The sequence below is a fragment of the Carassius carassius genome, chromosome 47 (genome assembly GCF_963082965.1).
Source record: "Carassius carassius chromosome 47, fCarCar2.1, whole genome shotgun sequence".
NCBI lineage: Eukaryota > Metazoa > Chordata > Actinopteri > Cypriniformes > Cyprinidae > Carassius > Carassius carassius.
In genome coordinates, this window is record NC_081801.1 from 13752643 (window position 1) to 13767035 (window position 14393).

Below are 14393 nucleotides of genomic sequence, written 5' to 3' on the forward strand. Positions count from 1 at the left end.
TAGGGTTAGGGTTGGTGCTGGAAGGGCTAATCCCAATAAAGTGGCATTTAATAATTTGAATTAAAATTAATATTTACACTCAATAGGTTATTATTGCATACTGTTTTATAATGTTTTACAATGCTGAGGTGCAGATAATTGCCATTACTTGCAATAAGTAATCAGTAGAATATCCTGCTATTTTAACAGTGTAAATAGGCTCTATCGCATGACAAAAGGCACCCTAACAGCCCCCCATCCCGCGCATTCCTGCACCCCTGCGAGTGCAACTGTTTTGTGTGAAACGTCCACCTTTATAACCATCAGTCAGTAGTGTGTTTGCAAACAAAATTATCACCACAAAACTTTTTTGTGGATTTAGGCATCTGGTATAAACAATTATTTGAGCAGACAAAATTATTTAATACAGACAAAATGTATTTAGATTTTGTGTAATGTTTTAAGAAAGGAAAGAACTGCAGAGAGTTTCTTACCATTTTGCATGCATATAAATATATGTGTGCATTTCTGTATGTGAGTTGTCATAGGACCTTTAAAAACCATTACAGGTTCACAAGTATTTGAACACACACAACTTGCACATTAGAAGAATGCCGGCATGATCCTCTAATTAATACTCCTAATGAATTATCAAACTAATCCATAGAATATGGGTCACTCCTACACTGAAAGCAAAGTAAAAGGTTCCATGGACGAACATTCTTTCAAACACCCTCAATCACATCTCCATTGAGACACGACGACTCACGACAGAACTGTAACAAACAAAAAATAAAGTCTCCTTATTGTTCCAAATTGTAATGCTGTAAAATGTCCGTTCCATTACAGAAACTCGGGCAGCCGCCGTTGGGAGCGTTGTGACATGCTGATTGTCTCTGATTGTACTCTGGTCTCACAGTTCTGTTAAACACTGCAGAGGATTTCCAAACACTCGGGATGGCAAGGTCACCTCGACAGTGGGAAAGGCCCAAGCGAGACTTCCCTCTAGGCTTCTCTGTATGTGTGTATGTATTGTGAAATTACACTAATGTGCTCGTGACCGAAATGTGTGACCTAAACGTAATGTGTACGTGACCTGCTAGTGTCATTGCGTATGGAAGTGTTTGTAAATGGGAGAGTATTTTTGTACGGGGGAAAGGGAATCTGGACAAAGTTGAAGTGACAGTCAGAGGCCCGCAGGAGGAAGGCGGCACCACGGAGCCTGGGTTGAACTGTCATGCTTGCTGCAAAGCCTGATGGTCTGACCCCGCACAAACACACATACAGACACAAAAACACACACCACATCTCACATAATGCTCCTAAGGCTCACAATATGTATCGCTTCCTCTGGGTTACTACCCGCTCTGATTCTCAGTCACACACACACACACACACACACACACTCACTCACTCACTTCTCCTGGCTCATATCCTGGAGCACACTTGGATTATTTTTCAGCCGGTGTGAACAGGCTGATCATCAGCCTCCAGGCCAATTTAAATCATTGGACAAAATGACAGACAGATGGACAACAGACAGAATGACAGATAGACCGAACCACAGACAGACAAAACAAAAAACAGACAAGATGACAGATAGAATGATGGACAGACAGAACGATAGAATGACAGAACAAAAAAAAAACAGACAGGATGACAGAAAACATAATAAACAGACAGAAGGATACACAGGATAAAAAACAGACATGACTACCGACAGAATGATAGACAGACAGCACAATCTACAGACAAAACAATAGACAGAACCACAGACAGAATGACAGATAGACAGAACGACAGAACTATAAACAATGATAGAAAGACAGAATGATGGAGAGACAGAATGGATAGATGACGGAAAGAAAGATGGATAGATAGAACAATAGATAGACAGTACAACAGATAGACAGTGCTTGCTGGTGTTATTTAAACAGTGTTCTTACTTTACCTTTAATTAAAATTATCTCAGATTCAGTGATGCAGAGCAGAGAAATAAATCACATTAATGAATGAAAACCCCAATTAACGCTACAGCACTCAAGTTGTGTGTCTCAAATAAAGAATTTATGCAGATGAACACAGACGATTTCTACTAACAGGTGGCTTTTAGCAGTCAGAATCTAAAAAGGCAGCTCACATAAGCACACTGTTTACATAGCCGTACCTGCTGGAACACTCAGATGTGCTATGAAATGTTACAGTGTTGATGCTAGTGGACGTGACAGTGATAGTGAATTATATGCATAGTAAACAGTCTGCAATTCCCACTTCTGGGTGAACCACTAAAAGAAGAGCAGCAATCGTTGAGTTATTAATTTATATACAATCAGAGTCGCGTCAGGCTGTTGTGCTTCAGTAATTATCTGCATCTTGCTAATCATCTGTGCCATCTCATCATGACTTCAGATTACGGCATAGCTCGAACCAAGCTAATTGCTTTGATTGCCCACATGCTTACAGTAGCTTCTCTATTTGCTATCTGTCTCGAGAGGTGTCAAAGAGACTTTGTTTCTGGCACCTTTGTAAGAAATAATGAATTAATGAAATCCCTTCATAAGCACCTCATCAGAAACTAATCAGAGAATCAAGAGGCTAGATGAGGTAATGGAGTATTATGAAGCAATGGCACAGATGAACTGGAGTGAATAACAATGTGAACAGTCAGAGCTCTGAGTGACAGCTCTGACATTTGTCGAGGACAAACACGTTTCCTTTCAGAGGTAAATACTGTAAGCAGTGTTTTCTGTCTGGCCTACACAATCCTCATTACCAAAACACTTTTTTAAAATAGTGGTTTCAGAGATGGCTGACAAATAGCCTCACAGTTCAAAGAACAATCACCTTTATGTACAGTAACATTTCAAGAGAATTAAGAAGTTAAAAGTATTACAGATACATCTGCCCACCAACACAAGGACTCATGTCCAGCGCTGTGTAAATTCTTTTTTTAATTTCAAATTCATCTTTTGTGATGTTTTACACAAAAAGCATCTGAACATCCTTATTTAATGCATTGTTTGCATAAGTACTTTTTATAGCAATTCATTCTCAGATAAGCAAGGGACGTAACTTAACAATGCAATGCAGTGCAATGCAGTGTAATGTAATGTAATGTAATGAAATATAGAGTTGTTCCGATTCCGATACTAGTATCGGAAATATCTCCGATACCACAACAAATTCTGGCATCGGCATCGGCGAGTACATGAACCCATATACCGATCCGATACCATTTTCAAGACCTAGTTATGAACGCTAGCTTTGCCTAACCGCTGCACGGTTCTTCTTCGCTGCTCAGAATGCATTGCAAACACAGGACGTTGTGCTGTAATGCCACAAGCAACCCCTGTGTAGAGCAGCAAAGAAGAAATGAAAACGCGTTAGCAGCACTGATCTATATATGACTGGATCGCTCATCGCGTTCTAAACTGCCAACAGACAGTGAAGCCGCTTCTATATTATAGATCAGTGGTTAGCAGTATGTCCGCTGTTTAGCAGTATGTCAGACTGGACCAACCAGACAGTAAAACGGCGACTAGGGACCAAGACGGTGCTGAAAATTTTAAAATGTGATGATACCAGCGTCTCTGTAGAACCGGTAGTAAGTTTGAGTATATTCGTTACCCGCAGCTGCGTTCAGTCGCTTCCGTGTTAGTCTAAGCGCAGGGCTCCAGACTGTAGCCGAATATATATACTAGTGTCTGTGAATATTAAACTGCAAAATACTATTTAAATATTACTCCTGCAAAGTCTACATCTCTGTGGGAGACGGGCGCAGATGCACGGGAGCTCGCTGTTTTGTGGCCTCTGCCGTGTGTCACTATATGAGGACATGAACGCATAAACCGTCACTTCATGAGAATTTAACGTTTCATTTGAGAAAACTGTCATATCATAAACACAGACACTCAAAGATCTTCATGGCGAGTAAATTGACAATATATTAAGCTACTGTTGTAGCCTACAGTAGATTTAGCTACGTCTCTATGTAGTAATAATACGTCTCTATTAATAATAATAATTATGCCTAGACGGTTGCTTGTTTTTTACTTGTTTTGTTGTAAAGAGATTATCTGATTAATATAGAATTTTTTATATTCCTAGACTTATTTGTTGCAGTTTTTTATACACCAATATTGTAAAAATAAAATACTAAAATACCTTTTTTAGTTTGCGGTGTTAGATTTTTGGCTGCATTTGAAGTTCTTTTTCGCTTAAGAAATTAAATAATATTACTGTCAAATTCATGTCAGATAATAAAAATACTGTAATAAATACAGTAGTTAACCATGTATTTGTTCATGTTTTATCAAGGGATAAGTCTGGAGCACACCATAAAATAATTCTAGAAATTTACACAGGGCTAGTAGTATATACAGCTGTATATACAGATACACACCCAGGTATCGGATCAGTACTCGGTATCGGCCGATACCCTGAGCCCAGGTATCGGAATCGGTATCGGGAAGAGAAAAAGGGTATCGGAACATCTCTAATGAAATATAATATAGATCAGGAGACAATTGGTTAATAAATCAAAATTATTATATTATTAATATTTTTTTAATTATATTTATTTTATATTTATTAAACAGTTGTTTCTTGAATTATCTAAATGACTGATATAATAATAATAATAAAAATAATAATAACTATTATTATTAGATTAGCCATTTAGATCAAGAAAGAACTGTTTAATAAATATGGCATAAATAACAATAATTTTAGATTCTTATTATTGCATATTAAGTTGTTTTACTGTAGCCAAATGATTTAGCTACTATTATGTACTATCGGGTTTTATAATTGTTTTTAAAGATTAATTATCTGTATTGCAGATCAGCTAACAAAACTGTTACCAAATTTTTTTACATAAATAAATAGATAAAAATCGGATGAAGAACTGTATAAAATACGCTTTTGGAGGCTATGAAAGACCGGACATGCTCCCTATCACTGTCTGAAGCCCTTAGGTCAAAAGAACATGATGATTCAACACCATGTCAGTTCATGAAAACCCACTGACCTCCTACAAACAATGAGCACTGATCAAGGACTTTTCTAATGATTTCATAAACTTTCATTACTTCAGCATTCCTTCTTTAGCTCAAAGGTGAGAGGTAATGGAGTTTTCCATGGAAGTCCTGAGCTAGCATGCAGAAACACTGTCAGGCACAGTGCTCTGGCACAGACAATCACATCTGTCATGGAACGTTCTCTGGCAGTGTAATCTAATTTGAGTGTGTAGCTTGCTTCCCTCAAGCCAAGGATATACATGTCCAACCAAAATGTCAAACACTAGAAGAAGAGCCAGCACACCCAGAGGCTCAAGGCCAATCTGCACATAATGAGGCTAGAGGACCCTTTCAGGGTTGTCAGCATTAGCCTAACCTATGGTTACACTTTCCTCATGACTAATGCTAGCGAGAAAGAATTGTGTGAACAAGTGCCAATTCAGCCAGAGAAATAGGACTGAATTTGAAGATCAGGGTAAATTGAGCTTATTTTGTCTTCTGGGAAACATGTAATTATATTCTGTAGCTTCTGCAGGGCAGTACTCAAATCAGTTTGTATCGGGTAACTAAATGAATGACTCAATGACTTATTAAGACCTTTTAATTTCTTATTTAGAGTAAAATTTCCTTAAAAAATAACAATAATTACATATTAATAAAAAAATCTATATTATAAAATATGAATTAAAGGGATAGTTCACTCAAAAATGGAAAATGAAAAAAAGAGAAAACTGAAGATACTTTTTTGTACAAACCCGATTCCAAAAAAGTTGGGACACTTTACAAATTGTGAATAAAAACAGAATGCAATGATGTGGAAGTTTCAAATTACATTATTTTATTAAGAATACAGCATAGATGACATGTTTAAACTGAGAAAATGCATCATTTTAAGGGAAAAATAAGCTGATTTTAAATTTCATGGCATCAACACATCTCAAAAAAGTTGGGACAAGGCCATGTTTACCACTGTGTGACATCCCCTCTTCTTTTTATAACAGTCTGCAAACATCTGGGGACTGAGGAAACAAGTTGCTCAAGTTTAGGAATAGGAATTCTTGTCTAATACAGACTTCTAGTTGCTCAACCGTCTTAGGTCTTCTTTGTCGCATTTTCCTCTTTATGATGTGCCAAATGTTTTCTATGGGTGAAAGATCTGGACTGCATGCTGGCCATTCACTACCCGGATCCTTCTTCTACGCAGCCATGATGTTGTAACTTATGCAGTATGTGGTCTGGCATTGTCATGTTGGAAAATGCAAGGTCTTCCCTGAAAGAGACAACGTCTGGATGGGAGCATATGTTGTTCTAGAACTTGGATATACCTTTCAGCATTGATGGTGCCTTTCCAGATGTGTAAGCTGCCCATGCCACATGCACTCATGCAACCCCATACCATTAGAGATGCAGGCTTCTGAACGGAGCCCTGATAACAACTTGGGTTGTCCTTGTCCTCTTTAGTCCAGATGACATGGTGTCCCAGTTTTCCAAAAAGAACTTCAAATTTTGATTCGTCTGACCACAGAACAGTTTTCCACTTTGTGGGTCCATTTTAAATGAGCCTTGGCCCAGAGAAAATGCCTGCACTTCTGGATCATGTTTAGATAGGGCTTCTTTTTGGACCTATAGAATTTTAGCCGGTTACGGCGAATGGCACGGTGGACTGTGTTCACCGACAATGTTTTCTGGAAGCATCCCTGATTACGTACTCGGTTACTAAACGTAACCTCGGTTCTCTCTAGAAGAGCGAACGAGTACTGCGTCTTAGCTAAGACGCTACGGGAAAAGTCTCTTTTCACGAAATACTGAAGCAAAAAATTATCCTTAATTTTGTATTTTTGTAAAGCGCATTTGCAGCAGTACACAGCCATAGGCGAGATGGCTCGTTCGCTCATTGGCTTCGCGCCCTTCTTGCCACTTCCCGCCGAAACGGGTGTGGCCCAACCTATAAAAGGAGCTCGAAAAGGCTGACTCACCTGATTTATTTCATCGCCGAAGCGAACCAGAGGGAATCGTGCGCACGGCAGAGAACGCAGTACTCGTTTGTTCTTCTAGAGAGAACCGAGGTTACGTTTAGTAACCGAGTACGTTCTCTTACGAGAGCTCTCTTGTACTGCGTCTTAGCTAAGACGCTACGGGAACCCAATGTAAAACGCCGTGCGCACAGGGATCACACACCAATAAACCTGAAGCAACGCCCAGGATTTACAGTGCACAGTCACCTGAGGGACTCACAGAGAGTCCAGGACAGAAAAGGGAAAAAGCCCTCCGTCCTATATTTAGCAGCATCCGTAGATGCGGCAATATGACATCACACAGCCGAGGCAAAGCCTGACCAATGTGGCAATGCGGGTCTTACGCAATACTGCCCATATAACAGTCGGCAGAGCATAGCGCTCGTGAACTCAGAATTCCCCTCTGGGCCCTGATTCGACTATACCGACAACAGCCTTGCTTGCAAGGCGGGGACCTCCAGGTTATAGAACTTGATAAATGTAGACGGCGAGGCCCAACCTGCCGCCATACATATATCCTGCAAGGAGATCCCAGTAGACCACGCCCACGATGAGGCGACGCCTCTTGTGGAGTGTGCTCTGACGCCCAACGGGCACTGAAGGCCCCTGGAAGCGTAAGCTAACGCTATGGCGTCAACTATCCACCTGGATAGAGTCTGTCTCGAAACAGCCATTCCCTTGGAACGTCCACCGAATGAGACAAACAGCTGCTCCGTCTGCCGAAAGGCAGCAGAGCGAGACACATAAGCTCTTAAAACCCTGACAGGGCAAAGAAGACTCGAGTCTCCATCCTCCCCTGACACCGGCAGGGCAGACAGGGCAATAACCTGAGCCCGAAATGGTGTGTTGAGGGATTTCGGCACATAACCGTGCCTAGGTTTGAGTATGACCCTTGAGTCATTGGGCCCAAACTCCAAGCACGACTGGCTCACCGAGAGCGCGTGCAAATCACCCACATGCTTCACAGAAGCGAGACCCAACAAGAATACTGTCTTGAACGACAGATGCTGAAGGCTAACCGATTGGATAGGCTCAAAAGGGGGACCCTTCATGGCCTCCAATACCGCCGCGAGGTCCCACATAGGGACTGACGGAGGTCTGGGAGGATTCAGCCTCCTAGCTCCTCTGAGGAACCGGATGACTAAATCGTTCCTTCCTATTGACTGACCGGACGCCGTTTCAGAAAACGCCGCGATGGCCGCCACATAAACTTTGAGCGTGGATGGGGCTCTGCCCTTATCCAACAGCTACTGTAGGAAGGAGAGGACCTCCGTCACCTCACAACTAAGGGGTGAATAACCTCGAGCTGTGCACCAGCTGGAGAACACCGACCACTGTGTGCAGGGCTGTGCTTACATGTGGAGATGGGCACTGAGGAGTGGGCATCGTCACTACATTTATAGCACCATCGGCCACTACATTTATAGCACCAGCGGCGCGGGGCGACGGCCGGTAGAGCGAGAACGGGGGTCTCGAGCTGCATGCTGAAGCTGTTGTGATAACGGCTTTTGTGTGCAGGCAAGCGGGCAACTGTGCAGGCTTGCGCATTGCAGAAAACACTGAGACAGTCACAATTCCTGGAACTGAAACAGCGGCGCGCTTGGGTGAGAGCTCGGCCACAGCGGAACTCGTACACCTGCGCTTCGATGAAGCAGCCATCGTTAGTAGTGCCGACGCAGCGTCACACAGCAGGCTTTAGATGGCAACACCGCTTTTGCCGCCGTCCAGCAGAGGGCGGACAAAGGTGCGTCGCTATCGCCTGTTCCACCGGCGGAAGTGAGTGGTAGTTTCTGTTTTTAGCATCATCAGTGTGGAGAATGCTAGTGAGACAGACGAACGAGTTCGTGCTGAATATGGAGCGTTCCAAGCCTTCGCCACCTCTTCGTGAAGCTCAGGAAGAAATTAGGCGGGCTTTGAGAAGTACGCTCATCCGAAAGGGAAATACCATCCAGCCGGGAACGAGAGGGGGGGCGCTGGTGCAAACCACTCGCGGCCGAGACTCATCGCGGCCAACACGAGCATTCGCCCCGGCTCCTTCTCGATGTCAGCTCGTCTGCTGGGCTTCTGAGCAGAAGGCGCGAGATCCTCGGAGCTCGCCCAGCCCTCACTGCCCGAAGCTAGCAGAGAGCGCGTGTCCTCTTCCCCCGACGCGGCCCTGAGATTGACTTCCTCGGACGACGCGCCGGCAAACAGCAGGCGCTGCCCACCGGGAAGCGATGCAGGGGGGGCCGGTGAAGCAGGGCGAACCGGCGACCTCGGTTGAGCTGAAGACGGTTCTGGAATCCGCTGGAAGCGATACTTTTACGGCGCCTCAGCGCAGCGGAGAATGCAGGCTCAGAGAAAAAGGCCAGGCGAGTCCTCAGAGTCACCATGGCAACAGCTCGCAGTGGGGGCATCCGCCGTCCGCGAGCGCTGCATGATCTTCACCCAGGCAGGAGACACAGATGACGTACCGGTCTCCCTCGCTGAGTGGGGCTCTGACGAGCCGCAGGAAGGCATCTTAAAAAAGACGCGAGCTCTTTTACGAGTGTGTCGCAGGGCGAACACACACACATAAAGAACAGCTTGGATATAACAGGATTGAAAGGATATAGGCGCCGGATAGCGCAGCAGGAACGGTAGTGGAAGGCGCGAAGGCCAGCAGCTTCAGAATGGCTCGTCCTGCTGATGTGCTTTCTCAGACGGCGCTTGCTTCCTCCGTGATCCAGCGATGCGTGAGCTTCGCTGAAGAGATGAAAAATCAGGTGAGTCAGCCTTTTCGAGGTCCTTTTATAGGTTGGGCCACACCCGTTTCGGCGGGAAGTGGCAAGAAGGGCGCAAACCTTATTGGTCTGATGTTGCATCAGCCTGCACTCGATAGGCTGTGCAGTTGCCGCAGAACAAGCCAATGAGCGAACGAGCCGTCTCGCCTATGGCTGTGTACTGCTGCAAATGCGCTTTACAAAAATACAAAATTAAGGATAATTTTTTGCTTCAGTATTTCGTGAAAAGAGACTTTTCCCGTAGCGTCTTAGCTAAGACGCAGTACGAGAGAGCTCTCGTAAGAGAACAGCAGTATTCCTGTATGTGATGCAGTGCCGTCTAAGGGCCCGAAGATCACGGGCATCCAGTATGGTTTTCCGGCCTTGACCCTTACACACAGAGATTTTTCCAGATTCTCTGAATCTTTGAATGATATTATGCACTGTAGATGATGATAACTTCAAACTCTTTGCAAGTTTTCTCTGAGAAACTCCTTTCTGATATTGCACCACTATTTTTCGCCGCAGCATTGGGGGAATTGGTGATCCTCTGCACATCTTGACTTCTGAGAGACACTGCCAATCTGAGAGGCTTTTTTTATACCCAATCATGTTGCCAATTGACCTAATAAATTGAAAATTGGTCCTCCAGCTGTTCCTTATATGTACATTTAACTTTTCCGGCGTCTTATTGCTTCCTGTCCCAACTTTTTTGGAATGTGTAGTTTTCATGAAATCCAAAATGAGCCAATATTTGGCACAATATTTCAAAATATCTCACTTTCAACATTTGATATGTGATCTATATTTTATTGTGAATAAAATATAAGTTTATGAGATTTGTAAATTATTCCATTCCTTTTTTACTCACAATTTGTACAGTGTCCCAACTTTTTTGGAAATGGGTTTGTAATATCTAATTAGATTAATCACCACACTGTGTAATTACAGTAAAATTTGTAATCTACTTATAGTCCTAATATATATACACTCACCTAAAGGATTATTAGGAACACCATACTAATACTGTGTTTGACCCCCTTTCGACCTTTAGAACTGTAAAATTTGTAATCTACTTATAGATTAATTCTACGTGGCATTGATTCAACAAGGTGCTGAAAGCATTCTTTAGAAATGTTGGCCCATATTGATAGGATAGCATTTTGCAGTTGATGGAGATTTGTGGGATGCACATTCAGGGCACGAAGCTCCCGTTCCACCACATCCCAAAGATGCTCTATTGGGTTGAGATCTGGTGACTGTGGGGCCATTTTAGTACAGTGAACTCATTGTCATGTTCAAGAAACTGATTTGAAATGATTCAAGCTTTGTGACATTGTGCATTATCCTGCTGGAAGTAGCCATCAGAGGATGGGTACATGGTGGTCATAAAGGGATGGACATGGTCAGAAACAATGCTCAGGTAGGCCGTGGCATTTAAACGATGCCCAATTGGCACTAAGGGGCCTAAAGTGTGCCAAGAAAACATCCCCCACACCATTACATCACCACCAGCAGCCTGCACAGTGGTAACAAGGCATGATGGGTCCATGTTCTCATTCTGTTTACGCCAAATTCTGACTCTACCATCTGAATGTCTCAACAGAAATCGAGACTCATCAGACCAGGCAACATTTTTCCAGTCTTCAACTGTCCAATTTTGGTGAGCTCATGCAAATTGTAGCCTCTTTTTCCTATTTATAGTGGAGATGAGTGGTACCCGATGGGGTCTTCTGCTGTTGTAGCCCATCCACCTCAAGGTTGTGCGTGTTGTGGCTTCACAACAGCTTGTGGCTTGTGTGCTTTGCTGCATACCTCGGTTGTAACGAGTGGTTATTTCAGTCAAAGTTGCTCTTCTATCAGCTTGAATCAGTCGGCCTATTCTCCTCTGACCTCTAGCATCAACAAGGCATTTTCGCCAACAGGACGGCACATACTGGATTGGAAGACTGGAAGACCCTTTTCACACCTGTGACGAGTGGGGCGGGGCCGAGAGACGTGGGAACAGGAGCGAGGCCGGTGGAGTGATTGGAGATGAGCGACACCTGCTCGACCCACTGGTCTCGAGTCCCACAGAGGAGATGGAGGGATATAAAACCGGAGCGACGCCAGTGACGGATGAGAGAGGACCAGGCCTGGATTTTATAGTTGTGTTTGGTTTTTATTTTTGTCATTAAAGTCTTGATTTGATTGTCCGCAGGTTCCCACCTCCTTCTTCCCGATGATTATGGAGTTTTAATTCGTTACAACACCATTCTTTGTAAACCCTAGAAATGGTTGTGCGTGAAAATCCCAGTAACTGAGCAGATTGTGAAATACTCAGACCGGCCCATCTGGCACCAACAACCATGCCACGCTCAGAATTGCTTAAATCACCTTTCTTTTTCCATTCTGACACTCAGTTTGGAGTTCAGGAGATTGTCTTGACCAGGACCACACCCCTAAATGCATTGAAGCAACTGCCATGTGATTGGTTGATTAGATAATTGCATTAATGAGAAATTGAACAGGTGTTCCTAATAATCCTTTAGGTGAGTATATATCTATATAAACCAATTTTAATATATATATACATATATATATATATATATATTGGTTTTGGTCATGTGGGTAATCAGAAACTAAAAAATAAGTCATAAAAGTCAATCGAAAATCTAATCTTTACCTTCACTTCAAATTAAATCTCCCTGTTCCAGTCTTAATATATTCTGAGGCATCTTATTTCAATTTCAACTTGATCTGCATTTCAGATGTAGTTCAGGGATGGTGTAATGCAGCAGACAATTAAGATCATCTTTATTTTACAACCCATTATCTCCATCACAGATGTTGTTTGTGGAATATGAGTCAGGCAAAAGAAAAGGCAGCGGTGGAAGATGAAACAAAATATGATAATGTCCCCCTACCTTGGTGAGATATCACATCCTTGCTGCATGAAGGCTCCCAGGGAAAACCACAGGCTATTGAAGATCCCAAATTCATTGGTGTGTTCAGGTTGCTTCTCCTCTCTCTGATTCTGATTCTGAGCGTCCTGGTTTGGCGACTGGTTGGATTCTGGTGATGGTGGTCGGTTCTGGTTTTGGTTTTGCTGCTCCGTTTCTTCCTCTTCGTCATCTGCATGCCACTCGTATGGACTGAAGCGACTCACCAGGAACAGCACCACACTCACGCCAATGTAGGCAAACACAATGCACATCCAGATCTCGTACGCCAATGGGTCCAGGAAGGAGAAGACACCTGGTTTGGACTTGGTGGGCTTCTTGATCATGATAGATATACCTAAGCTCATATAGGGCTTGGAGAAATCAATGACCTCCTCTCTGACCAAAGTGATGGTGAGGGGGGCGACAGCCACGTCTGCTTTCTACAAGACAATATGATTACATCATTAAACAAAGAAAGAGTGCCATGTGTGATTTACTGTTGACAATCATGTTTCAACAACTTCTCAGAAAGTGATGCAATCAGACATTCAGAAAATGTTTTACGAAACTTTGAGATCCAGTTTGCATACAACAAACACAAACCAACAAAAAGCTTTACCCACCATTTTAGAAGCAGCTGAACATATAAATAACTTCAAGTATTATGAATCACTACAGTCAGTTCTACTCAATGCTGCATCCTCAAGAGAATCCCTCACACGCTATTGCTCTCTACGCTTCATATTAATGCCATATTTTCTTCAAGCTGAAGAGAAATCTAACGAATGCTGCTTGACAACACTGAGCTGTGGTGTTCGCATTTAGCCCAATGTAGACAGAGTACATCTGACACTGCTTAGCATTCCAAAGCAACTAATGCTGCAGCCTCAGGGTAAAAATGCTCTGAATAAAAAAAACTGAGTGCGTATAAAAGCCAACTACACATACACCTCCGTTTTGCTCTTATAAATGATATCATGCTAATTGGCCTCCGTTAGGACTCTTTGTTATGTTGTTAAAATTGCCAGAAAGTCAGACATTGTACAAACATGCTCTGACATAAGGGAAAATCTACCTTGTTAGACCCGAGGCATTGAGTTTTTGACACACCATGTCCTGTTCTCTGTACTGCGGCAAACTTTGCCAGCACTTTGCTATATATTTCAGAAAATATTTTTGTCACTGTTAACAGACTGGACCTCCAAGGAATGGAGGAAGTGAAGCTTTAAGCTAAATTGACTAATGTACGCTAGAGATATGCAAACTTAAAATGCCAGCCAAAATAAAATAAAATAAATAAGCAAACAACCAAACAAATCCTTACCACACAAAACTTGATAACATTCACAGATAATAGCTACTTACCCCATACACTAGTTCTCCAACCATCCCATTCCACATCATTGTCTCTGAGTCTCTGGCTCCATACTTTCCGTCCCCCACTAGTTCTAGCCTGTAGGAATAGCCCACGTGCTTGGCGATCTCTGCAGCCAGCTCCACACAATAACCTTCATATTTGTCATTTCCCACTAGCTGCTCATGGTTCTTCTTCAGCATCACATATGGAGACTCCTAAGGATAAAGAACACAGTGCAGGTTAATTTTGCATTTCTTGTTTTGTATGTTAGCAAGGGCCAGATCAGTCGAGTTGTTTGGTTACTACATGATTAAGAGTAGTTGAAGATACTTGAAAGAAAATCTTGCATCAGCTACATC

At 42.9% G+C, this 14393-nt stretch overlaps 1 protein-coding gene across 5 annotated transcripts in view; it reads right to left on the reverse strand.

Moving 5' to 3' along the window:
- LOC132130451 (glutamate receptor 1-like) overlaps window positions 1–14393 on the reverse strand; it is a 61147-nt gene that overhangs the window by 15702 nt on the left and 31052 nt on the right. For all 5 annotated transcript variants that reach the window (XR_009428705.1, XR_009428704.1, XM_059542163.1 and 2 more), the window contains 2 exons: window positions 14043–14249; window positions 12660–13117 (listed from right to left, as the gene is read on the reverse strand). Coding sequence is in view for 3 of the 5 variants with exons in the window: in XM_059542163.1 (XP_059398146.1) it covers window positions 12660–13117; window positions 14043–14249 (665 nt within the window). In the remaining 2 variants the exon portion in view is untranslated. The remainder of the gene's footprint in view (window positions 1–12659; window positions 13118–14042; window positions 14250–14393) is intronic.